Below are 24,584 nucleotides of genomic sequence, written 5' to 3'. Positions count from 1 at the left end.
TAAAGGCCTCTCCCCATTGGTTCCGTAGAATCTGTTAGTGGAGGTGCATTGTTAATGTTCTAGAAGCAGGAGCATTGTAGTGGCCTCTTCCTGTAGGACTGGTGTGCAGAGGTGCCAAACAGGAGTGAGCAGGTTCTAGTGGGAGGAATTAAGGCTTTTAAATAGCAGTGTTAATCTTAGTGCCATGTTACACATGTCATCACAGCTGGGTGCACGTCCAGGAAATCAGTGGCTAGACAGCTATTCTCTTCTCTATGGGTTTTCATTCTGCTCTGAGCTCCTGTCAACATATGGCTGTGTTGCTAACTGTAGTTCTCTGTGGACCATTTAAAAAAGGCACTGACAACTGTTTTAGCGGGAGAATGTAAAAACTCTTTAAATGCGTCTCTGCCAGTGTTGGTAAACCCCTGTGAGAAGCTGGTAAGAAGCACTTCTGCCCTCTGCACGCTTTCCATGTAGCAAGCTGTTCTGAGGTGTGTCAAGCCCCACAGATGCCTTCTGGCTTCTTGCAGCCTGTGCCAATATCTGCCTTGGCCCTCATCTGGGTCATAGGGCTTGATCCTGCAGGATATTTGAGCACTCTGGCTCCAAGACAGTGAAGCACTAAAGCACATGCATAACTTCAGCATGTGAGTAGTCTCATGGAATCCAGTGCTCACATGCCTACAGTTGAGAGCGTATTTAAGTGCTTGGGTGTGTCAGGGCCAGACTGCACAGCACCTTGCAGGGTACGCTGTTTGTACACAGCCCCGTTCCCCACATTGGGCTCCTCATGCTAGCCCTGTGCTACACAAGGAGGGGAGTGCATGTGGCTCTGTGTATGGGCCCCTCAGTCATTGGCCGTCATGGGGAGGAATAGTTACTTTTGCAGGAGGTATGCGTCCGATGCAGCCAGCCATAACCGGGATGGTTATAATGGCTTGGTCAGTTGCTTGATTCTGCCAGTGCTTTTGGCGAGGGGTGGAGAGCGCCCCCAGCTCTCACTGACTTCAGTCTTGGCAGGTTTCCATAGATCATTGGTCTAGGGCAGGCCTGTAGAGACATACAGCTGGTTCCTCTGCTGGTTGTAAGTCATGTTGCCCAGCTGAGAATCTGGCCCATGGACTCCTTTTTAACATGAAAAATGTCCCTTCGAAAATCACGGGGCAAGCCGAACTGTCCCTTAATCTTGAAGCCCATTGTTAGTGTTGCTTGAGCGCGGAATGCAGTAGGGCTGCTTCAGTTTGCTGTTGCTGTGTAGGAAATTAAAGTGAACCCTGCGAGTGCCATGCCTCCTGTCATTTTCCCTGGCATGGGGGGGCTGTAATCAAAGCAGTGGCACTGGACTGTTACGTAAGTGTCCAATTGGCATGTGGCAACAAAACAAACAAAACCCTGACATGTGATGGGCTTGTGGTGTGAGAAAATGTCTAAGGGGAAGCACTTTGGAGTCTAGGAAGGGACTTTACTGTTGCAACTGAAAGGGACTTTTTAAGTCTCAGCAACAAAAATACCTTGCTTTGCTTTCAATTTAACTCATGTAGCTCAAGAAATTATGACCCTGCTGTTTGTTTAGTTTTATAGCTTCCTACTTATTGTGTGTGCAGTTGGGATTATGTGAAATGCATACCTTCTTGGGCATTTCACAAACACAAACTGTGCGGCAGTCTGATCGGCCACTCCTCTACAAGTGGGTCCCTGCCCTATTTGAGAGCCCGGGCATCTTCTCCAGTGATGGGAGTGTTGCTTTCTCTGTGGAAAATAGTGAATTTTCCCCATCTCAATATGAAGAGACATGAACTGCCGGCAGGTGGATTTTATTTAAATCATGATTTAAATCACTCGTCAGGAAGACTCGATTTAATCATGGTTTTCTACATAAAAGTGCATTCTTGTTGGTTGTTATAACCTTAATACATGTTCTTCACAACTCAGCGATATATGTAGGTTTCCTTTTTAGGAGGTACACACTATGCATTTTTTTAAGTGATTTAGTTTGAAAACTTTTCAGATTAGTTTTACAGCTATATCAGAAAATGAACGATTGTTTGGTTATTTCATTTACCAAAGGTAATTGAAGCCGATATTTGTGAAGTCATTGGGAGTTGAACTATCTCCAATTCAACAGGTTAATCATTAATATTTGGAGGATTTTCTTGCCATGCTGTATTAGGAGGAGAACATCCCCAGACAGATATTTAAATTGTTTTATTTAACTAAAATAACAACATTATGTGTTCCGGATTTTTTTCCTTCAACAGCAAACAATAATATTTTAACAAAACAAGCATATGAATTTTTGAATTTAGTTAAACGTTCAAGTTTTTTAAAATCAGGTTTGTTTTTGTTAAAATTGTTTTTAGTTAAATGAAATATTAAAAAAAAAAAAAAAAAGAAACCAACCAAAAATTAAATCGACTTTGTCAGCCAGGTCAACACGAGAAACTTAAAATATTGGCTTCTGCAGCTAACTCAGTCATCTTCACCTTCATTTTCCTCTTTGTTCATAATCTGGAAAAGAAAAACAAGCTTTCCTGCTTTTTCAGGTCCCAAACCATTTCTCAATTTGGAATGAATTAGTCCAAAGGAAGAAAATATTCTTTCTACACCAGCAGAAGAAGCTACTGCTGTTGAAAGTGAGATTATCACTTAAGCACTTGGATTCAGAAACTGCTGAAGTGACTTCCACCAGTTCATTGGTGTGACTTTTTTTTTTTTTTTTTTTTTAAAACATCAGCAAACATATAGTTCTTGAAGGGTTCACCCTTAGCTCTGAAGTTTATTATAGTTGGCATTATGGAGGGATGATTGCTGGATGGCCATATCATAGCCAACTCCTCTTCTTCAGCACTTAAGGTTTGACTCTGGTACCGAGTATTGAGAATATTTGCAAGAAAATGAGCTGGAGATGGTGCTTGTCCCATTCGTTTTTTTAATGCTTGTAATTTAACGCTGTCATTGCATATTTCTCTTTTTAAGATCTCACTCAGTTCCTTCCAAACTTCAACCGCGTCAGCTATTTCCCTGCATTCTGTTCAAGGCTACAGAAATAGAGTACTCAGCATGTGTTCAACATTTCTCTTAAGCCCAGTGTCGAGCACTTTGGCTGTGGCAGGGCCATCTATTTTTTCCACCATTTGGTTCACAAACTGTCATCAGATTAGGCCAGTTCTTGATACAGTGCTCAAAACAGTCCACTACTGAGTTCCACCACACATCTTGTGGGAGAGTTAGCCTGGTTCCTCCCACTTTTTTCAGAGCAGCTGCTGCAAAGTGGTTGTCATGGAAGTATTTTGCAATTTCAACAACTAGCCTTTATACCTAGAGCACTGAAGTCTTTGGCTAGGAAGTGCATCAAACGAGCCCTGCAACTGTATGTTGTTAGCTTGGGACTCTCTTCTAAATAATTTCTTCTCCTCTTGGATACATTTGCAGCATTGTCTGTGACCAAGCTGTGTACTAGACATTTGAAACTTTTTTTCCAGTTTGTTATAGCTTTTACTGCTGCTACTTGTAAGTATTCTACAGTGTGTGCATTTCCTGATGTATCAATTGTTTCTCTAAGGAAGACATTCCTCCTTCTGTTGTCACACAAGCACATACAACCAGATCATTGTGGACATTGTTCCATCCATTAAGACTCAGGTTAACAATTTCACCCTCTAGATGAAGGGTCTAGAGCAGGTTTTGCACACTGCTCAATTTCTCTTTCATACACTTTATCCAGCAACTTGCCTGCGACATCTGCTCTGTTGGGTGGACTGTATCCTGATTTTAATGACATGTGGGTTCTCAATCATATGGAAAGGAGAGTTTGTTGCATAAACAAACGGGGCAATTCTTTCATCAATTAATTACATCTTTTTGTAATTTGCTGGTTCTTATCACAAACTTATCTATGATAGTTTCTGGATGATGGAGATTTTTTTTTTTTCTTTTTGCTACAGGTGATATACTATGGCTATGTGACATACATGATGTGACTGAAACACTATCATTGGCAGATAACTCTGAAACTATAGAAAATGATGGTGATCTTGAAGGTGGAGAGTTATCAGAATCCTGTATGTTGAGGATGGATTCTCCTAAACAAAATAAGTCAATGCGGTTATTTAATTATTATTACTATACTGCTCATTTAGTATTACTCATTGCATTGACTGTCACTCACTACTCCTTTAAAGGTGAAATTGTAAAAGGAAGATCTGCCTGTTTCAGCTATTTAATTTTTATCACAACTGCATCTAAAATGCTAGTACCATAGAGTAACAACTATATTTTTTGCAAACATGAGAATTCAAGAATAGTCCAGAAGGAAGACCGGCAGTCCTTAAGAAAGAAGTATGAAATAAAAAAATTTACCAACCTGAAGATCCTGCATGTTCAGACATGTTCCTTTCATCATCTTCAACGCAGCTTCCTCCCGAGAAGGAAAACTTCTCATGATGTTGTTTCATTTGGGTAACAAGGCCTTGCATTTCTTTGTTGCACTGTTTGCAGTTTGCACGCATGCCAGTCTTACCCACAGGTAGAGGAACTGAGTGCTGGAATGGGTGCTTTCTTTGCTCTTAGTTGAAGGGGAGAGAGTGAGTCTCTAAACAGGTGAGAGGAAAAAAATCTCCTTTTTAAAGTTAAAACTACTAATGAAACCCAAAGAGGAGTTAACATTTTGACTAAAAATCCCTTCCCTCTCTGTTGCTTGGGTTTCATTTCTTAAGTGCCTGTGATGTCACACACCGGATGTCTGGAGTCTCCAAGGGAAAATAAGATCTGACTTGAATTTCAGATGTAAAAAATCAAACGGGGGCAGGGGGGAATAAATAAAAACCCTCACATTTTCTGTGTAGAGCATTTTTAAAAAAAACAAAAAACAAAAGCCCAAACCCAATTTGCTTTCCTCTGCAAGTCACTTTTAACCTTTGAATGGGGGTGAGTGAGAAATGGGGATTTGCCTTTGGGAAATAAAAATCACTTCTTCAAATTTTGGAGTAGGAAATTTCAAGATTCCAAATGTTTCTCCCAGCACAGTCTTCCTGTACTGAGCTCACCTTTTTCCGCCCCTCAAGAACACCTCACAGAACAAATGTTCGGTCTAATAACCTCTGTCCATTCCTGAGGTTTAACAATAAACAGCGTCCACAAAGTGCAGCCCTTTTGCTTCCTATTATTTTAAGACTGAATATGTGACTTCCTAGCCTCCTGTCCGGTTGAAGGCCTGGGACTGTCACTCTGAGGTCTCTGTCCGAAGTCCCCTTAGCAGCCTGAGGGGTTTAGAGGCCGAATCCCAGCTTGGGAAGTGTGCTCTTCCCCTGCCACATCATATGGACCCAGCTTTTGGGAGGGATGTGGCCAGAGACCTATAGCTTAGGGGATGGTTCAGGGAAGTATTGCAAAACTGCAGAAGCAGATACAGGCACATAAGCTCCAGGCTACTGTATAGGCAAGTGATCTCCCACTGCCTGCTCCTTTAGGGACCTAGCTGGAATGGAGACCTCTTCCCCAACGGAAGAATTCAGGGGAGGAGGCAGATGAGACCCTGCCCAGTTGTACAGGGTTGGGGTCGGAGAATGGCAGGGAAGGTGCCGTCTTCTGAGCATTTTCCTGGCCAACTGCCAGGACATGCCGCCTCCTGTCAGCAACGGTTGCAAGAGCCTCCACTTCCTCCCTCCCCCGCCCTGTATACAGACCCATACAGCAAGAAGAAATGCTTCAGAAAGCGACACTGCTGTTCTATTTTCAGTAGTATCTATTTTTAATGTTTCCTTTTGCCTGTAAAAGCCCCAGGCCTGTTGCCATTGGAGTCACTGGCAAAACTCCGGCTGACAGGACCGGCTTAATATTCCGGCAATGATTGGGGATCAGGTTTTTAAAAGTGTTTGGTTTGTCTGAAGAAGCATTTTGGTTCAGCACTGATGCATTTTACATTTGGAGCTTAGCTTCCAGATTCACCCAGATACCACATGTTCAAACTAAGCCTTTAAGCTACTTGAAACCATCTAAGTCGACAATACTGTCCAAACCTGGTTGTGTTTGTTTCCCTTTGTGTATTTTGCCTTGTTGTATTAAAATTAGCACCAGATAAAAGGATAGTGAAGTTCATTCTGTCACTTTTCACCTTGGGGTATTGTTTAGAAGCAGGTGGATTTATAATATTTTATTTGGTGTACAGTTTCATCTGTCACATTAACAATGTGATATATGTTCCTTATAATATCACCCAATATTAATATCCTGTTTCCCATTTTTCTCCCCAGATAAACTTTATGTTCCCTACCCCACCATTACCAAAACTCTTCATTATTTTTTTTTAGCAGAGTTACTAAATACTTTATATTACGTGACAACTGGCATTTCCAGAGTGAGTGAAATTCTGACCCCATCTGAAGTCAATGGGAGTTTTGCTATTGATTTCAGTGGGGCCAGGATTTCACTCACACAGCATAATGACACTTGCTAAAATGATATAATGTTCTAGAAATAAATCTATTTACTGTCTCTCCATAAAACAGATTTATTTTAAAAATGGTACTGTTATTAGTATGTTTTATTTGTATTACAGAAGTGCACAGAGGTCTCAACTGAGATCAGGGCCCTGTTTATGCCAGATGCTGTACATACACATAGTAAGAAATATTCCCAGCCCCAAAGATCTTGCAAAGACTTAAGCGTATGTTTAGCTTTATGCCCAGTGAATGGATCTTTTGAGTTCATTGTAAAGTTAAGCTCATGCAAAGTTTTTGCAAGATTGGGGCCTAAATAAACAGGACAGAGTGGCAAAATGGAAGTATTGACCAAAACGCGTAAGCATGTGGTTAAATACATTGAGGAGATTGACAAGTTAAGGATCATTTGACTTCAGTGGGACTTGGGTACAAGCATAAAATTAAGCAGGTGACTTACCAAGGATACACCCAAAAGCTGTGGCAGAGCCAAACATTGAACCCATGCCTCTCGCTGTTTTCTTAACATTTTGTGAAATGTGTCTCAAAGCCAATAACTGGTTTAACCCGCAGTTTAAAACAGTCTTTGGGAAGTTAACATGAGTTTAAAAGTAATTTGCATTTTTTTGTCAGCACTGCAGCTACTTCTGCGGAGGAGTCTCAGACGTGGTTCTGACTTCTAGGTGGCTCAGCTTGTTCTGACCCTGCCAGCTGTTGGGGTGGGTAGGTTAACTGAGTTTTGCATTTGAATTTGAACTGAGCTGAGTTCTTCTGAAGACTTGGCTTCTATTCTGGGTGCTGCAGTGTTGGTGATTCTGGCCACTGCCTGTGGGGAGGCACGGGCCGTGGGTGACCTGCCGGCTCAGGGAGGCTAGCCTCCAATGCGCTGGGTGGGCAGTCTCCCCAAAGCATGGGCAGGCAGTGCTGGCAGCCCCTCCACGCCTGGGCGGTGCGGCCCCGGGGCCCGCCCCCCCCAGTACTGGGCAGCCCCAGCATGCTTCCCTGAGGGGACCTTCTGGGCAGAGTGTGGGTGGGGCCATGCTGGGCTGTTCGGGAAGGCACAGTCTCTCCCAGCCTTTGATATGCACCGCCCATGTGGGGAGGTATTCAAAGGGCTAGTCTACACTCAGTTCAGTGGTGCTCACCCTTATTACACAGGAGGGCCGCACTAACCTAAACACAACCTTGTGTGGGCCAAACAGATACTGCATATTTTAGTAAGATTTAAAGTCACCCTTATTGATTTATATTTTAAGTTCAGCTTATATATGTGTTTAGATAGAAACAACCTATGTACAGTATTGTTTATTTACACAGTGGTGTTAACTAAAATGATGTAAACCTGACAAAACACTAATGAATCGACCGTTAATATATTGTGTTGAAACAGGCTTTATGAAATGCTGTGGTGGGCTGTAGGTTGGGCACCCCTTCACTATATCTATTTGAAATTGGAATAGTTAAATCGGTACAACCCCAGCATCGACAGTGATACTGGTATAAATGTGATATGATGGTATGTATTGATTTAACTGTTTCAGTGTAAATATCTCTTCCCCCCCGCCCCCATGAAATAGTTAAATCAGTACAAAAACTGTGTAGACCAGACCTAAGGCAGGAGGCTGCATAATCAGGTTGGTCCCTTGTATACATTAATCCCTTTTGAAGGCCTTGTTGGTTAGTAGAACAGATCTCTAAATTAGTTATTGCATCAGTGGTGGGTGTTTACTTTTATTTTATTTTTGAATTGGTTTTCTTCTTCGGTCTTCTGCTGAAAAGGAAAGCAACCCACAACAACTCAGAGCAGCGTGGTGTTCTGTTGTGCAATCTGTTAGCTCTCTCTTGCCCCACAGTGCCTTGGCAGCCATCATTCGATTCCACATTTTGAAACCACATTAGCAGCAGCACTGAGGGGTGAAGGGCTGTCAAGGACAGAACAAGCACACCTGATGGCTGGTTCCCTTCTAGCTCAGCAAGTTGCAGTGACTAGAGTTGAAGTGGGAACAGCCACATGCCTCCATATGTTAGGCAGACGTACTGTAAATATTGCAGAAGAGGAAATGAGGCTCCGCATACAAGCAGAACAGAATGTTTTAATGGTAATGCCGGTGACTACTGTAGTTAAGGTTGATGTGTAACTTCAGCTATAAACCCTCATTTTCAGTTACTTGTAACTTCAGCCAACAAGCTCTTTTGAGGCTGACTCTTTCAATTCTTGGGCGGGGGCCATAGGTAATTTGGTAGTTGAAATCTTCAGTGAAATGTGTTTTTGAGTTCAATAAGTGTATGTTGAATTTAAAAACAAAACAAAACCCTCGTCCCATGCGTGCTGCTAGCAAAATTGTGTGCATGCCTAGTTCCAGTGTTTTAATCCATTTTGTTCAGACTTGGTTTGTTTGTGTTAGTGATATCTTTGAAAAAACTGGAGCCAGGCTTGAAGGCAATTGGATCAGTACGTTGTATAAGTTAAGAGTGCTGAGTTTTCCCCTCATCCATGTGCTGTAAGATTTTCGGTTGGTTAGTGGTTAGGTCAGGAGTGCTGCAGAGTGCTCTAGTTCCATCCAGACTTGTAAGGGGTTTTTTCCCTGCAAAGGCGGACTTTCAATGGGAATCAGCTGTCTAACTCCCTTTGTCACTCTTCGAAACTCCCACCCAGAAAGTGCAGAAAACATGACAAACACAGGGAAGCTATGACGACGTTGTGGGAGTGCTGGTTCCAGGAGCCCTTGTGGGCTAGAGAAAAAGCACTGGGGTTGGGGCTTAGCACTCCTGAGCACTATTGCTACCTGCCTCCTGTTGATGAGAGTGCTTCCCTACCTCCCAGATGTGCTCATACCCCTCCTCATGGACCCCTTGCTTAATGCAAAGCTCCTCCTTGATCTGCTGACAATTCTCTTTGGGCATCTTGAGTAGATGCGGGGGGGGGGAGAAAATTCATCCCCCCCAGAAGTTATGTGGTGGACCAGTCTGGAACTACAGAATCATAGAAATACAGGGCTGGAAGGGACCTTAAAAGGTCATCTAGTTCATCCACCTGCGCTGAGGCAGAACCAAGTGAACCTAGACTGTCCCTGACAGGTATTTGTTTAACCTGTTCTTAAAAACCTCCAGTGATGGGGATTTCATATGTATGAGTACAACTGCTGGATCACCTCTGGGAAAGTAAACTTGGACTGGGAGGTTCAGTACTGCAGTAGGATGCCACGCTCTGCTGATTCCCTTTCCAGAAGTCCAGATACTGCTCGCAGTCTGTTGCACAAACTGATATATAAATGACTATCCAGCTGCCCCTCTCACCTTGGGCTCAGGGCCTCAGACAGCTGGGATCTGTGGGTATTCAGTGCCTCTGAAAATCAGGCCCCACTATTGCTGGGTTTGAATTTGGAGAAGTAGATTGAGGGTGGCGGGGTGGGGAGGGGTGGAGAAACAGCATGGATGTACCTTATAACACCTGCTGTGGTTAGTCCAAAAATAAGATTTCATTGATTCTTAGGACATCTGCCAGATGTTGATTAGGGCAATGTATATTAGAGTAAATATTACAGGAGTGGATTATTATACCTTAAACTTGTGGCCATATATTTACCTAATGCCTTCAGTTTGCTGGTACTCTGGAAAACACTAGGGATCTACGGGTTAACACTGTGGTTGATCTCATCTTGCGGTATGAACACAATGAACTGTAGATGGCTGATGCCCAAGGGGTTGGTGCTTCACCGCTGCAGCCAAAAGACATAGAGTGTTTCAGGTTTTCCAGAATTCACATGATCAGGGATGGCAAGGGATTGGTCTCTTAATAGGTTTTTTTGTTTGTTTGTTTGTTTGTTTTTAAATCCACACAGCGCAGTAATTGGTAAGTTCATTCAAAGGGGGAGACTTGCTTGCTAAGCCTTAAAATGCCTTTCCAAGTCTCCCCCTCCTCAGAGGTAATTACACCTGACAAGTTACCAAATCCTGCGTTCGCTTAGATACTGTAAGATGTAAAATACCAAGGTCTTAGTAATTAGAGATGGAAAAGACCAGCTTGATCATAAAATTCACCCCTCTTGCCAGCACAGGCTGCAGCAGCATGGCAACTATCCGGAGCATATTTTAAAATGAGGCCAGGAGTATCTAACAGTTCCCAAGGAACCACTGTTGCAACAAGAACACAACTGTGAATTACATAGTTATTTTAGCTCTCCTGGGACACTTCCAGCGAGGCTGAACAATAATAGTTCTTTTTAGTTACGGTCACATCTGTCATCTGCCTGGAAAGGAGGGATCAAATTATTTCAGATAATAAACAGTGCAGATAATAGGAAATGAATATGTATCAGAGGGCATGGCCTCCTTTTTTTTAATATGCAAGAGGTTTTTGGAAAATCAGGCTTTGACTGTGTTCTCCAAGTTGGTGGAACTTCAGTAACTTTCATGAGAGCACACTTTGTCGTCTTTTTTACAGTGGGAGCTGCACAGAGGGTCTCTTGAGCTTCCAAATCACATTTCAGTGTCACACAGAAGGTTGTGTGTGTTCAGTTTTGGCTTTTCTTTGTTTAAGCCTAAACTAAGCTAGAGGAGGTATTACAGTTTAGATCAGTCATAAAAGGCTGTTCCCTAGACCAGTGGTTCCTAAACTGGTGTTTGCAAAATGTTATAGGGGGTTCTCGGGGAGGGGGGAGGAATTCCCTAATGGCAGACAGAACTGTCCCTAGGGACCCTGGGTAGCACGGGGCCAGCAGCCTGGAGCCCTTGGACTTCGAAGAGCTAAGCAGATCAAAGCAAGCATATCATATTGGGGGAGGGATAACTCAGTGGTTTGAGCATTGGCCTGCTAAACTCAGGGTTGTGAGTTCACTCCTTGAGGGGGCCATTTAGGGATCTGGGGCAAAAATTGGGGATTGGTCCTGCTTTGAGCAGGGGGTTGGACTAGATCTCCTGAGGTCCCTTCCAACCTGATACTCTATGATTCTATTACACAGAGGAGATTTAAACTTCAAGAATTCTTATAAGAAATGGAAAGGGAGGTGGATATTTTTTGCTGTTTTTAAAATTAAATAGGCAGCTCATATTGTTTTTAAAATTATTATGAAGAACAAGTTTAAGCTTTGTTGTACCATGCGTTGTTTGCCTGGACTGCTCAAGACCTGAATGTTGGTGTAGGAGGAACTCTTTGATTTAGCTTCTTAAATACTTCCATGCTGTTTCACATCTGATACTCCTTGATGAAACAGAGGAGCCGTGTCTTATAACAGGCTTATTCAAAGTGATACAAGCTACAAAAGTGAGATCTTGGAAGAGTGTTGCCGTTTTCATAATGTAATAAAAATACTGTAATGATAAATAATTAATAATAGTGTGTAATAGGCATGTCATAAAACCAAATTTTATATTTCCAAGATCATTGCTTTTCTAATTTATACTCAGGTAAAGGAGAAAATCCCTGGAAATATTGGTTTTTAGGAGGGGGTTTGCGAGACTTGACATTTCAGTGAAAGGGGTTCACAGGTTGTTAAAATGTGGGAACCACTGCCCTAGACACACTAAAACCACAAGCCCCACAAACAAGATAGTACAGAGTTTATGGTTGGTGGTGGAAATATTCTCTTGGAACTTAAATAGGACTGAATCCTAAGCTCCTTATGGGGGGACCCCTGTTGTAGTTGAGGGGTCACTGCAGGCATAGGTGTCTCTCATAGGTCAGCTTGGATAAGGGCCGAGGGCTTGATCCTGCAAGTTGCTGAATGTTCTTGATTCCTACTGACTCAGGTCAGCGCAGAGGGTGCTCAGTATTATACAGGATGTGGCCTGTGGTTACCATAAAGAACAGGTTTCATATTGAATTGCATCTTCACTTGGATAGTGCATTCTTCGTTCTGTAATATTTTTGGTTGAACATGAGACTAGCATCATCTAACGTAGACTTTTCAGCCGTAACACTATCTGACTGGAGCTTTCCAATTTTCATACGCCTACGTTTAGACAGCAGTGTTATGGGGCCACATTCTAAAAGTAGATCCTACATTTTTGCAGGCATGCCACAGCTTCAGCCTGCTAGACTTCTAACTCCATGGGTGCACCCACAAATCAGGTCAGGAGAAGTCAATATGACCACGAAGAACACCAGGTGCAAACATAGAAAGTGGCTTCAGTCTGTGTTAAAAGCATCCCCTTGGTCCCCCTTCCCTTGAACAGCCACATAGGGCTTTGTTTCTGCATATGTTAATATTTTGCCTTCTCTCAATTCTCTCAGCCTTCAGGTTCTGGGTGTGAGTACAGCTTGTTTTTTTTGTTTTTTTCCCCCCCCACCAACAGGATGTAGCCATTTCTCCAGCACAGCGGGATGAGGTGATTCAGTGGCTGGCCAAACTCAAGTACCAGTTCCACCTTTATCCAGAAACACTCGCCCTGGCCGTCAGTCTCTTGGACCGGTTTTTAGCCACGGTAAAGGTAAATAATTTCAGGATCTGTATCCTGCAGTGGATTCATACCACCAGCTCATGGCTTTGGAAGTGACTCTCCTTGCTGCTGGGCCAAATCCAAGCAGGCTCAGTGTATGAGAGTGTGTACTTCCGCTTTACACACTGCATGATGCCTTAGATTTCAGATGCTGAACGAGATTAGTGTCTTCAGTATATCCCTTCCTGACTATGCCTGAACAGTGCAGCTGGGTCTATGGAAACCCCCTGTTATCATGAGAGCACAATGAGCCTGGTCCCTGACTAGGGCACCTAGGTGCCACAGTAATACAAATAATAAATGGCTTTCTGGACCAGTTTTATTTTTTAGTTAATGGGCCAGATATTCACCTGATGCAAATCAACATAGTTGCATTGACTGCAGTGGAGACATGCCAACTTACCTCAGCTGAGAATCTGGCCCAGTGCATGTCCGTGTCGGGAATACTTGCTCTCTTCCCTGTTCTGCCAGCTTCCATTGACATGCTGCAGCTCATTAGTTTAACCGAAGAGAGGAGATAATGACTCCACCTCTCTAGAAGCTGTCCATGTTCATGCTGTCTCTGCTAACCTGGTGTAAATGTTGAATTAGCCTCACCTAGCCATTTGTCTTCCAAGCTGTATACAAATATTGCCCTGGAAAGTGCGGGGGGGAGGATCTACATAGAAATCTGAAATCTCTAGCTTAAAATATACAAAAAAGCTTGTTAAACTAAATAGATTCTGAAATGCAACTGCCTTTGTGGTAAGGCCTTTCCATACTCGTATGTCCTATGGCATGACACGGAGGATCTGTTTCTATAATATTTAACTCAGATATTGGGTAGGTCTGCGTTTGTCTTGTTTGTATCACCTGAAATTGCTGTTGCCCAGGGGCTTGGGACGTAGGAGTAGTGGGATGGCCGTTGCTTAGCCAGAAGTATGGCAAGGAACAGGATTCATAGATTCCGAGGCAGCATTGTGATTGTTTAGTCTGACCTCCTGTATTACACAGGCCGGAGAACCTCCCCAAAATAATTCCTGGAGTCTGAGGTGATAGAAGAATGTTTGGGAAGGCTGGAGCCAGGCTAGGAAAAGAAAGCAGTATGACAGAAAGGGCTTCAGGAGCAGGGTGACACAGGTAGGAGGCAGGGAGGGAAGTGTGGAGACTTTCAATGCCAGGAGCCTGATTGAAGTCAATGGGCCGAGCATCAAGGGGTGGGTCTGGGAGGGAGGGTTATATGAAGATGGTAGGGCAAAAGACAGCACCTAATACAGGTGGGTCCTGGCCCACAGCTAGGGCTCCAAGAGTACTGCAATAATATAAATAATTATAATAATAAAAAGAAATCTAAGACATTATCAGTGAAGACCATAAAGGGAGGAGTGGCAGTCCAAACAGGCCTGCCGTATTGTCTATTGGAGTGGAGCTGTGCGTGTGCTCATAAGAGTATGGTGAACACAGTGGTTTAAGGAATAAAATTCCACACGACTGATTAAAATATTTTAAATATCAGCCTTTGGGGCATACATGGTACCATGACTCTTGGCCTCCGAGTCTGTGCTGTCCTGCCCAACCCTGGTGCAGTCACTTACAGCTTGCAGAGTAAATGCAAAGCGGGTCTAAAACGCCACCAAATTGAAATGGTAGTGCTCTGCAGAGGCTTTGCACCCTCTGTAAGTAACTGCACAAGGTGCAGGGTAGTGGAGAAACATGTCCCCCTGGCCTTGAGTTCTAGAATCTGGCAGTCTTGCCTTTGGCTAATATAATCCTTTATTCTGTTTGCTCTGTTAAGCTCAGGTCTCATTAAATGGTCAGTCTCCTCTGTTTGTGAGGTTTTTAATCCTATTACAAACATTGCTAAAACAGAGGTCAGAGGAGTTTAAAATTTTACCCCCGTGGTTACATCATTAACATAGCTTGCCTCACTAAAGTACGAATTGGATCTTCCAGTAAGGCCTTGTCTACGCTGCCATTTTAGAGCGCTGAAACGTTCTTCGCTCCGGGGTGTGAAGAAACACCCCCCTGAGCGCTGCAAGTTTCAGCGTTGTAAAATGGCAGTGTAGACAGTGCACCAGCGCTGGGAGCCCTTCCCCTTGCCCAGCGCTGGAGCCGCAACTACACAGCCACCTTAAAGGGCTGCCATGGCAACGTTTTAACGTCGGCTGTCTGGACGTACTCTAAGTCTTGGATATGTGGTGAACTATTGCTAGTGCTTAAACTGCAAGACACTGAAAAGTTTTGTTTTTAAAGAAATCCTGACCTCTAAACATTATGACATCTTAGTGATGGGGTCAGATGTTGAAGGGATAGAAAATGTATGATTGAAACCCCTAAATAGCTAATGCCCTTAGGAAATGGTGATTGTTTCAGTATTTCTGTAGCAGTCAAAGGCTCTGACTGCTCTACAGAGGCTACTACTGTGAAATGAAGTGGCATAGACTAGGACTAAAAGAAACTCCATTCTGTACTTCAAGGACTGGTGACAATAGAAAACACTTTGGGGAGGAGTTTCGGGTAACGTCCCGTTCCCCCCCCCCCCCCCCCCCCCCCCCCCGGTATAGCATTGTTCATTTAAACATGTCCTTTTTCTCTCCCTGCTGCAAATAAACTGGGCCTTATTCTCCCTGCCTTTAAACCGGATTTACAAAAGGGTAACTCCATTGACATGGGATCACTCCCGATGTACAGTAGTGTGAAGGGAGAATCTTAGCCACAGCCTGGGATTGTTCTACAAATAGCTTCCCTTGAACTCGAAAGTGCCTTGAAATAGTTCAAACTGTTCTATGTCCCGTCCTATTGCCCAGCCATGCTCTGGTTCATTCACATACCAGCAGTGGCTTTTGCTGTAGATCACTGCACTAAATAATTAATCCTCAACATAATTACAGTCTTGGTTTAACTGTGTGGCAGTTGCCAATAAAGAGGGAGCACAGAGGGGGTGGTGTGGGAGCCAGAGCAGTGTGACTGTATTTTAATACTATCTCACAAAGGGACTCTGATGATGTCGGGGGTGGGGACGGGAGGGTGAGCAGGGGGACAATTTCTATTACAATAATGCAGGATGTTATGGGGGAATTTTTCAATAAACATTGAAACTCTCTTACAAGCTGTCTTCAGTGGCTCCTTTTCCATTTTCTGCATGCAGGGATTTGTCTTTAGCCCAACTAATTAAATTTACTGTTTCTCACACATCCTTTCCTCTTGCTCCACTGCACCCTTCTCCAGCCCCTTCCATCCAGAGATGTCCAAGCACTTCACATCTTTAACTAAGCCTTGCCACATCCCTGTAATGCAATAAAATTTTGTCCCTATTGTATAGATGGGGAAACAGAGGCATGAATTGATTGTCAGCCTGATCCAAAGCTCGTTGAAGTCAGTGGCCCTAGGTGATTTGGTCAAGGTCTTGCAGTGAATCTCTAGCCAAGGTGGGAGTAGAACTTGGTTTCCTATTGAAGATGGCAGTTGTTAGGCAGGTTTTCCAGGAGATCAGCTATTGGTCTCTTACAGAGCTGGCTGACTGTGGGATAAAGGCTTTGGGTTCTCTCCATTTTAGTAAGTTAATATTAGTTGAAGAGGATTTGCCTGCCTACCATGAAAGGGACCTAGGTTTGTAGTAGAAATGAATAGATTTTGTCTTTGTCCTGGCTGCATTTACTAGTGTAACTGACTCAAGTCGTGTGAGGTGACAGTCGGTGCTGTACAGTGTGTGGAAGGATGCTGTGGATTTAGGGGATGCTCACTGAGCGCTCTCAGGAGGGAGTTACCCAGGGCCCTGACTAAGGGGCAGCATGTCATTGTGATGCCCCTGGAGCAGACCAGGGAACTCTGGGAGCTTCTCTGCTGCCTGGTTTTTCCCCACTTGCACCAAGGGAAAATTATTGGTGCCAGCCCTTTACCTTGTGCAGATTACTTCCCGCTCTGTGCCGGCTGAGCTGTGCTGTGTGGGAGAGGGGCTGAATCAAGACTCCTCCCACTTGTGGGCCCGGGGAGGCCGCTCCTTCCTCCTGCACGGTCACCTGTGGAGTGGGTACTTCTACCCCGCCTTATTTCCTTGTGTGGACATGTAGCACAAACCACAGATTCACCCTCAGGGACATTGTTCTCCTCACTGTCAGCAGTACCTGGACACGTTGAAACAGCTATTTTATACACCTATTTAATTAAATTAAACAAACTCCCGGTGCCTCGCCAGTAGAAGCCAAAGTCCCTGGGGATCAGCGATTCCTTTTGTATAACAGGAACTGGACCTATTAGAGGCCGTGTTTTGATCCTGCACCCCTTCCCCCTCGCTCCCTGCTGGGAGGAGTCATGCTGACTGTAAGGGACCTAGAGTGTGGATTCCAGGATCGGGCCTTGGAACTGCCCTGTAGCTCCATTCTGTCTGCTGGAATTAATCCGCCTGGAATTAATCATGGAAGTGCTCTAGGTTAAAAACTGATTTTGTGTTCTCAGCAGGGCTTTTACTTATTTATCTCTCTTCCTTGCCCTGCGGCTTCTTTCGGTTCCATGTTCCACGAGGACATGTAAATTTTTGTCAGTACAGACAGCGTGAGAGAAATCGTCAGCTGGCTGTTTGGAAGTGGCTGGGGCGGAGAGGACATAATTGCGCTGCTCAGTTTGTGCACAGACATTGCTCCTGGTTTTCGCAGGACTGAATACTGTACTCTGTGCATACAGAATAGAGGGACGCATCTTCCTTTCTCGCTCTCCTGCTTCACTGGCACGGTAAACAAAGTCCTGAATCACGTTAATATATCCACTAAGGTCCCGATTCAGCCAAACTCTTAAGCATGTGCTTAGCTTGAAGCACACCCATGAGTTCTGTTGATTTCAATTGACTACCTGTGTGCCTAAAGTTAAGCACATGCTTAAGTGCATTTGCAGAATTGGGGCCCATAACAAGGTTCTTCGTTGTTGTTGTCGCTCTGCAAGAGAGGTTCTCTTAGGGTGACTGGATGCCCCGATATTATCGGGGACTGTCTCAATATTAGGGGCTTTGTCTTATATAAACAACTATTAACGCTCCCTCTCCCGATTTTTTTCACACTTGCTGTTTGGTCACCCTACGGTCTCTCCTAGTCACCACCTCTCCCTGCACTCCACTGCTTGCTTAACCCCAAAACATTTCACCGGAAAGGGCTCGGCTACCCTCGTTTGAGAGCTGCTGCCATAAAACATAATTCTCTCTTGGTGTTTGTTTCTAACTAGATACAGTGTCAGCGCCTCAGCTTTATCTTCTTCCTTGCGTCACATCTAACCCATGTTGTTCTCTGGGCCTGATCCGCAGCTGGTGGAAATCGGCCTGACTCCATTGAAGTAGGTGGAGCTGTGCTGAGTTTTGCCAACGGAGGATCCAGCCTCCTGTTTTTCTCCTTCCAAGTACCACTGCTCCCACTAAAAACAAGCTCCTCTCCAGTGATGCACATCACTGGATGCCAGTTAGGACGCTGGGGCTGACTAACTTCCATCCTGCCTCATGTAATGGAGTATGGATTTTTCCTTTCTGTGGCTCACAATAGCAGCAGTGGAGTTGGAGGTCGGCCCATTGATCCTGTCTGCATTGTTTTGGCATCCTGAGATCACAGGGCAAGGGAGTTAGAGCCAAAGGGTCACAAATCCGTTTCTGCATTGTACTCTGTGACTTTTTTCTGTTTCCTAGGCCCGTCCAAAATACTTGAATTGTATTGCGATCAGCTGCTTCTTCCTTGCTGCCAAAACCGTTGAGGAAGATGAGGTAATACTTTCTCCAAAGGCCTAGCATCTGCTTTAAATTTTATGCTCATCTAATTCTTTGATCACTTGAGCAGGGGGGTTGGCACTTGCCAGGACAGGAAGGAAACGGCTTTTGTGACTGACAATTGTTCTTGCTTTTCTTTTCTTTTTGTTTTTATCATCTGTTTTTGCAGAGGGTTCCAGTACTGAAGGTGTTGGCCAGAGACAGCTTTTGCGGCTGTTCTCCAGCTGAAATTCGCAGAATGGAGAAGATTATTCTGGATAAACTGCACTGGGATCTTCACATGGCTACGCCACTGGATTTCCTTCATATTGTAAATATGTTGCTAGTTACCTTCTTTCCGGTGCTCGTCCTTGTTTGTTTTTTCGGTTCATTGGTATTAATTTGAGTATGTGCCAAATCTTGAGGGACTTACTCAGATTTTACTTGGGCAAAAATCCCTACTGCTGGGGTGGGTAAGGATTCTAGGATTTGGCCGTATGTTCATAAACTTGGCCTAAACAAAAATCGAGACAAAGACTTTCAAAAGTGACTCGTGATTTTTTTGGAGACCAACTTTAGACACTTTAAAGTTGCCTGATTTTCAGAACGTGCTGAGCTTGCATCCTCTGAAAATCAGGCCCCTTTAAGATATAAACTGCCCATGTATAAATTCAGGCTGGAAATTAGCAGGCTTCTAACCATCAGAAGAGTATGTTCCTGGAACAGCCTTCCAAAAGGAGTAGTGGGGGCAAACATCCTCCAACTAGTTTTAAGATGGAGCTTGATAAGTTAATGAACAGGATTATCTGATGGGTTTGCCTGTGGTAGCACAAGACTGGACTTGGTGACACAGAGGGTCCCTTCCAGTTCTGTCCCTGTGTCTTGAGTTGAGCACCCAAAACCATTAGTCCCTCTTGAAAATCTTGGCCCTAAATGTTAACTGCCAGTATATGTGCTCCAGGATCAAAGCAAGACAACAATAGAACACAAAGGCATTAAGGAGTGGGGGGAGGGGGGAGAGAGGGGCCACATAATTGGTGGGTGTGAAATGTGCTTCAGTGTGTCCTTAACTGACCCAAGTTTTGGTTTACCTGTTAACAGCTGGGGCCAGAGAGCCCTTTCGTGTGGTGAAACCCATGGCAGGGGGATAGTGGCAAGGAAAACTTTGTGTCCCCTCACAGAATTTCTCCTCAGTGGTTTCATCCCAGGAGAGAGCCCTGTTTGTCCAGGGCCAATTGAACCATTGAGCCTGCAGTTCAGGAAGAAGGCAGGACCATCCATACAGGGGCTTCGTGCCCCTCCCTGGCAGCACTGCATCTATAGAACTGCTCTATCCAGGACTCCCCCTGGCCATGGCTGCCCTGGGACCCTGCTCCCCGACCCCTTACTAGGCCGTCCCCACCATGGACAGGGCTCCCCTGGCTGTGTCACCTTTCCTGGGGTATCGCTGAAGGGCCAACGAGGGGACAGTGTGCATCCTCTGGCCCTATCTCAACCCAGCAAAAGGCTTCCCACTCCTCGCAGAGTTGTCTGCCTTAGGGGACAGTGCCTGGCTGGGGTGAAGCAGAGCATGGGATGGGAGATCTCTGCGGGGGGGGGGAGAATCTCACTCCATGTGAGCTGTTTGGAATAAGATAGCCCACTTGAACCCCCAAGGCACAGGAACAAATGGCTGCTCGTGCCTTTGCATGTGCTCATGAAGCAGTGTGCTAAACTCTGTCAGTAACATACTGACTGGTTTGCTTATCTTTTTCCTCAGTTCCATGCAGTTGCTGTGTCAACCAGGCCTCAGTTACTGACCGTCCTGCCCAAGATGAACCCGTCTCAGCATGTGGCTGTTCTCACCAAGCAGTTACTGCACTGTATGGCCTGTTACCAGCTGCTGCAGTTCAAGGGCTCCATGCTGGCACTGGCCATCATCAGTCTGGAACTGGAGAAGCTGATTCCTGATTGGCTCGCGCTCATCATTGAATTGCTCCAGAAAGCACAGGTGAGGGCCGGGCAGAGGTCTTCTGGACGTCCCAGCTAACTGGCATTCTGGGTAGGAGAAAGGTCCCGTGTTTCTGGGACAGCCACTGAAAGGAGGAGGAGGAGAAGCTGATGGTCTGCACTAAACAGCCAGCTGTGGTTATGAAACCGCTCTCGTCTTGTGACCATTACTCTGGCAGCTGGCAATTGATAGATAATCACTTGGGTTAGCCATAGGCCAGGAAGTGAATCATCAAGCTAATGGAGAGAGCTGAATAGGTTGAAATTCAGCAGGACAGGCGGTTTTTCCTCCCCCTTCATGTCTCTTGCACACCATCTCTCCCCACTTTACTGAAGATGAACATAGACCTACTTCTTGTTCATTCAAGTTGATTTGTGTCCCTAGGCTCCAGGAAATCTTTGACACCGGTAGAGTAGTTGTTGCTGCAGTCAGCGTAACACACCCATCCAATAAAAGCTGAGTCAAGTAATAGGCAAGGTACAAGAAGATACATGTACCTTTAATGATATATGTCCATGGCACAGAGACAGACTGAGGGGCTGATTGCTCTCTCGCTTATGCTGGTATAAATCAAAGGAATATCCCTCATAGTGTCAAATGGGCTTGAGTAGAACTGAGCCCCCAGATTAGAAAGTGGAAATAAGCCTAGACTTTGGCTGATCTGATTTTACGGCACAAATCTTTAGCTGGTTGTAACTGTGTCAACCTCAGTGGAACTGTGCTCTGGATCTATATCTGAAATAGGATTGAAAATAGCATTTTTCTGTGAGCACAGTGGTGTGGATAAGGCCTCGAGAGCTGTCCGATTCCCGGCCTCTGAGTTTTGGATGCAAGGTTTTGTGGTTGGGATTTTTTGTTTTCTCTCTTCTTGGCGAGGTTGGGAGGGTGGTGGAGGGGTGGTGTTTCTATGTTTTGCAAAGATGCTCAGGCTACAGCCTTGAGGGTTGAGTCTTTGAGACATATCTCTGCAAATACTTTGCATTGTTTGACGATCAGTATGCTCGCTTCTTGATAGAGGGAGCCTAATGCATGAGCTAATGTACAAATCAAAAGTGTTTACAGCAGAGAATGCCCAACTGGCCTGGCCACAAGGGGTTAAACTAACCAGAAGGATGCAATCATTGTTGCCAGCGTAACAAGGGAAGGTATGAAATATTCCCTTGATACGCCGGAGATTAAAGTGGTTATAGCACACTTAAATACGTTAAGTGTCATAACTAGGAAGGCTCTGTGGAAGGGTTAATTTTTTTTTCTGCTGCATACAGATAGATATGTAAGAGGTAGGAACACACAGGCCATTGATAAACATTTTGGATGACATTTGCAAAGCCACTTAGGGGATTTGGACACCCAATTCCTATCAATTGTAATGGGAACCAGGTGTCCAAATCTCTTGGCAGTTATGAAAAATCTTGGCCTTTTAAGCAGAATAATTTTCCCCCCTAAAGTGATCACTTCCCCCACATTCAGCACAAAAACAAGAAGCAGCTAGGTATGTGGACAATAGACATGTGTCGAGAGCCAGAATTGCAGTGACTCACCTTGTTTTGCAATGCCTGTGTCTGTTTCTTCCATCTAGATGGACAGCTCCCAGCTGATCCACTGTCGGGAGCTTGTGGCCCGTCACCTTTCCACTCTGCAGTCTGCTCTGCCACCCAATTCTGTATACGTCTACAGTCCCCTCAAGCGTACCCTTGTGACCTGTAACAGAGGAGCGTTCAGATTCAGCCCCTCCTCTGTCCCAGGGCCAGAATTCTCCAAGGACAACAGCCGACCAGAAGTGCCAATCAAAGGTACAGCCGGGTTCTACCATTGTCTGCCAGCTCCCCCCGGTTGCAAGCAAGCCTCCGCCAAGCGCAAAGTGGAAGAGATGGAAGTGGATGACTTCTACGATGGAATCAAGCGGCTCTATAATGAAGACAGTGTTCCAGAGGTGGTGGCACTAGAAAACGTGGGGTCTGTTTGTGGTGCTGATGTGTCGAGGCAAGAGGGCAAGAGTTCCCCTTGCCCACCTTTACAGCCGGTCTCTGTTATGTAGCTACCGCCTGCGCAAGCGTTCAGAGGAAAGCTACTTTTTAAACCATGCAAAATCAGGCTATGAGGTGGGAGCGGGCTGGGAAAGAAGCTGTATCTCATCAGGCTGAACTGAAGAGAGCCAAGAAAACCTTTTTTTTTTTTTTTTTTTTGAAGATTTTTTTCCCCCCCTTTGTGTGGCTAATTATAGTTCAACTATTATTTAAGCACTTAAAAACACAAAAAAGTATAAAAAATCTACAAAAGACCCAAAAAACAAACAAAAAAAGTAGCAAAAAAATTTTTTTCTTTCTTTCTAGTGTCATTGGTTCCCCTGTTTTTCTGCTACTGTGTATTATAATCCATCATCCATGTCCAAGAGCTCACATTGATTGTGCAAAATTGTTCCAGGTTTTTCAGCCATCCCATTTCTTTCTGTTCCGATTTCCTCTTCCTGCTTGCTCTTTCTTTAACACTCTACAAGTCTTGTATGTGATTCTCTGTATTCTGACCTTCACCACAGATATTTTTTTTTCCTTAACCAAAAATCCTTGTTTATTTCATTAGCCACTTTGGTGTCTTAATGTAAGAATATTTCAAACTGGCTTTAAGTAAAAGATTTGGAAAAAAAAATCCTACGGTGTTTGCAAACTGCCCCGCATTTTAAAAGCCAAAGCAGTGTGAATATGCTATCGAAAAGCATTCAGGTAGCAGGAGGGAGACTGTGTTTAGTGTCTTGCATAAGTAAGAAGTCGTGATTAGAAACTAAGTGATTGTGGTTTTGATTTTAAAAAGTGAAAGCAGTCAAATGATTAGGCCAGTTTAACTAAAATATTGGGTTTTTTTTTCACACCCACACAAGGATTTTTGCAGTCAATCAGCTCTCTGGTAGGTGCTTACAAAAGATTAAATTAATGTGTGCGTCAAATGCAAACCGTAAATTCTGCAATTGATTTTGATTCATATGTTCGTAAATTTTAGCATGAGATCAATGCTGCTCATTTAGGTGCTGGGACAGTTCTGTGATTCTGAGTTTTGGAACGTGTGTAATTACAAGCCACAAAATACCCCAAGTTTTGTGTTTATGTAACTTTTAACCAAAAGTTTAAAAAAAACAAAAAAAACCTTTAAAAGCTTGTCTTTTTAAATGTTTAATACCTATTTCTCAGAACGACCTGTCCTGGATCTTTAGCTCTCTCCGCAGCCCTGAAGAACGCATGGTGTTCAGAGCCATTGTACTGATGATAGCCTTCTGGTAGCAATAAAAAAAAAAGTTGTCCTTTAATTTGTGAGTTGTTTTTTGCTTTCGCTTTTTGCACTGGACAAAGGTGAGTGTTACGCTGGGGCTGCAGCAATGCTGACAAGCCGCTGCCAGGTGGACTCTTCCAAGCAGGGCACCTGAGAGAAAAGGAAGCGTATGTTTTAATACACTATAGTCCCGATTTTTTTCAGAGCTGCCAAGGATCCAGGATGCCAACTGCAGCCACATGCCACCTGGATTTTATTCCATCCATTCCTCCTTCATCTTTACTCCTCAGACCATCCCTCTTGTTACTCCTTACCCTCCCACCCTCTGGTTCCTCTCTCTCCAAATACAGGTGCAATCCTGTCTCTTCCATTATCAGTGTCTCTCTCCCAACCACATCTGCCCCTCCAACTACCATCTTCCTTCTTCTCTGCCCCTCCAACTACCATCTTCCTTCTTCTCTGCCCCTCCAAACTCATTGAACAAGCTGTTTACAGCTATTGACTCAAGTTTCTCTGTACCAGCTCCAATCTGGATTCCCCTTCCTCCTCTCCATTGAAAATGAGGTTTCTAATAACCTACTCCTGGGCCACATCTCAAGGTCTTTAGTCCATCCTTGCTCTCCTGGACTTCTCAGCTGCTTTGGAACTAATGCGCTCCTTCTGGAAATGTGCCCCCTCTGAGCAGGCCTTGCTGGGATGGAGGTAAGAATGCCGGTGGCCAGTCGACATGAATGCTCGCATTGGTGCAGCTGCAGTTGTGAGTGAGTTCCCAAAGCTG

At 44.4% G+C, this 24,584-nt stretch overlaps 1 protein-coding gene across 5 annotated transcripts in view; it reads left to right on the top strand.

Moving 5' to 3' along the window:
- Positions 1-23,843, top strand: part of CCNI (cyclin I) — a 50,545-nt gene extending 26,702 nt beyond the window's left edge. For 3 of the 5 annotated variants that reach the window (XM_007066490.4, XM_043544820.1, XM_043544821.1), the window contains 5 exons: positions 12,714-12,848; positions 18,499-18,573; positions 18,746-18,886; positions 20,315-20,545; positions 22,125-23,843. In XM_007066490.4, the coding sequence (XP_007066552.2) occupies positions 12,714-12,848; positions 18,499-18,573; positions 18,746-18,886; positions 20,315-20,545; positions 22,125-22,583 (1,041 nt within the window). In that variant the 3' untranslated portion in view covers positions 22,584-23,843. The remainder of the gene's footprint in view (positions 1-12,713; positions 12,849-18,498; positions 18,574-18,745; positions 18,887-20,314; positions 20,546-22,124) is intronic. The other 2 variants (XM_037896730.2, XM_043544822.1) reach the window with 1 other exon arrangement.
- The last annotated feature ends 741 nt before the right edge of the window (positions 23,844-24,584 follow it).

Source organism: Chelonia mydas, chromosome 4 (genome assembly GCF_015237465.2).
Source record: "Chelonia mydas isolate rCheMyd1 chromosome 4, rCheMyd1.pri.v2, whole genome shotgun sequence".
Lineage (NCBI taxonomy): Eukaryota > Metazoa > Chordata > Testudines > Cheloniidae > Chelonia > Chelonia mydas.
This window is presented reverse-complemented; position numbering and strand designations above follow the sequence as displayed.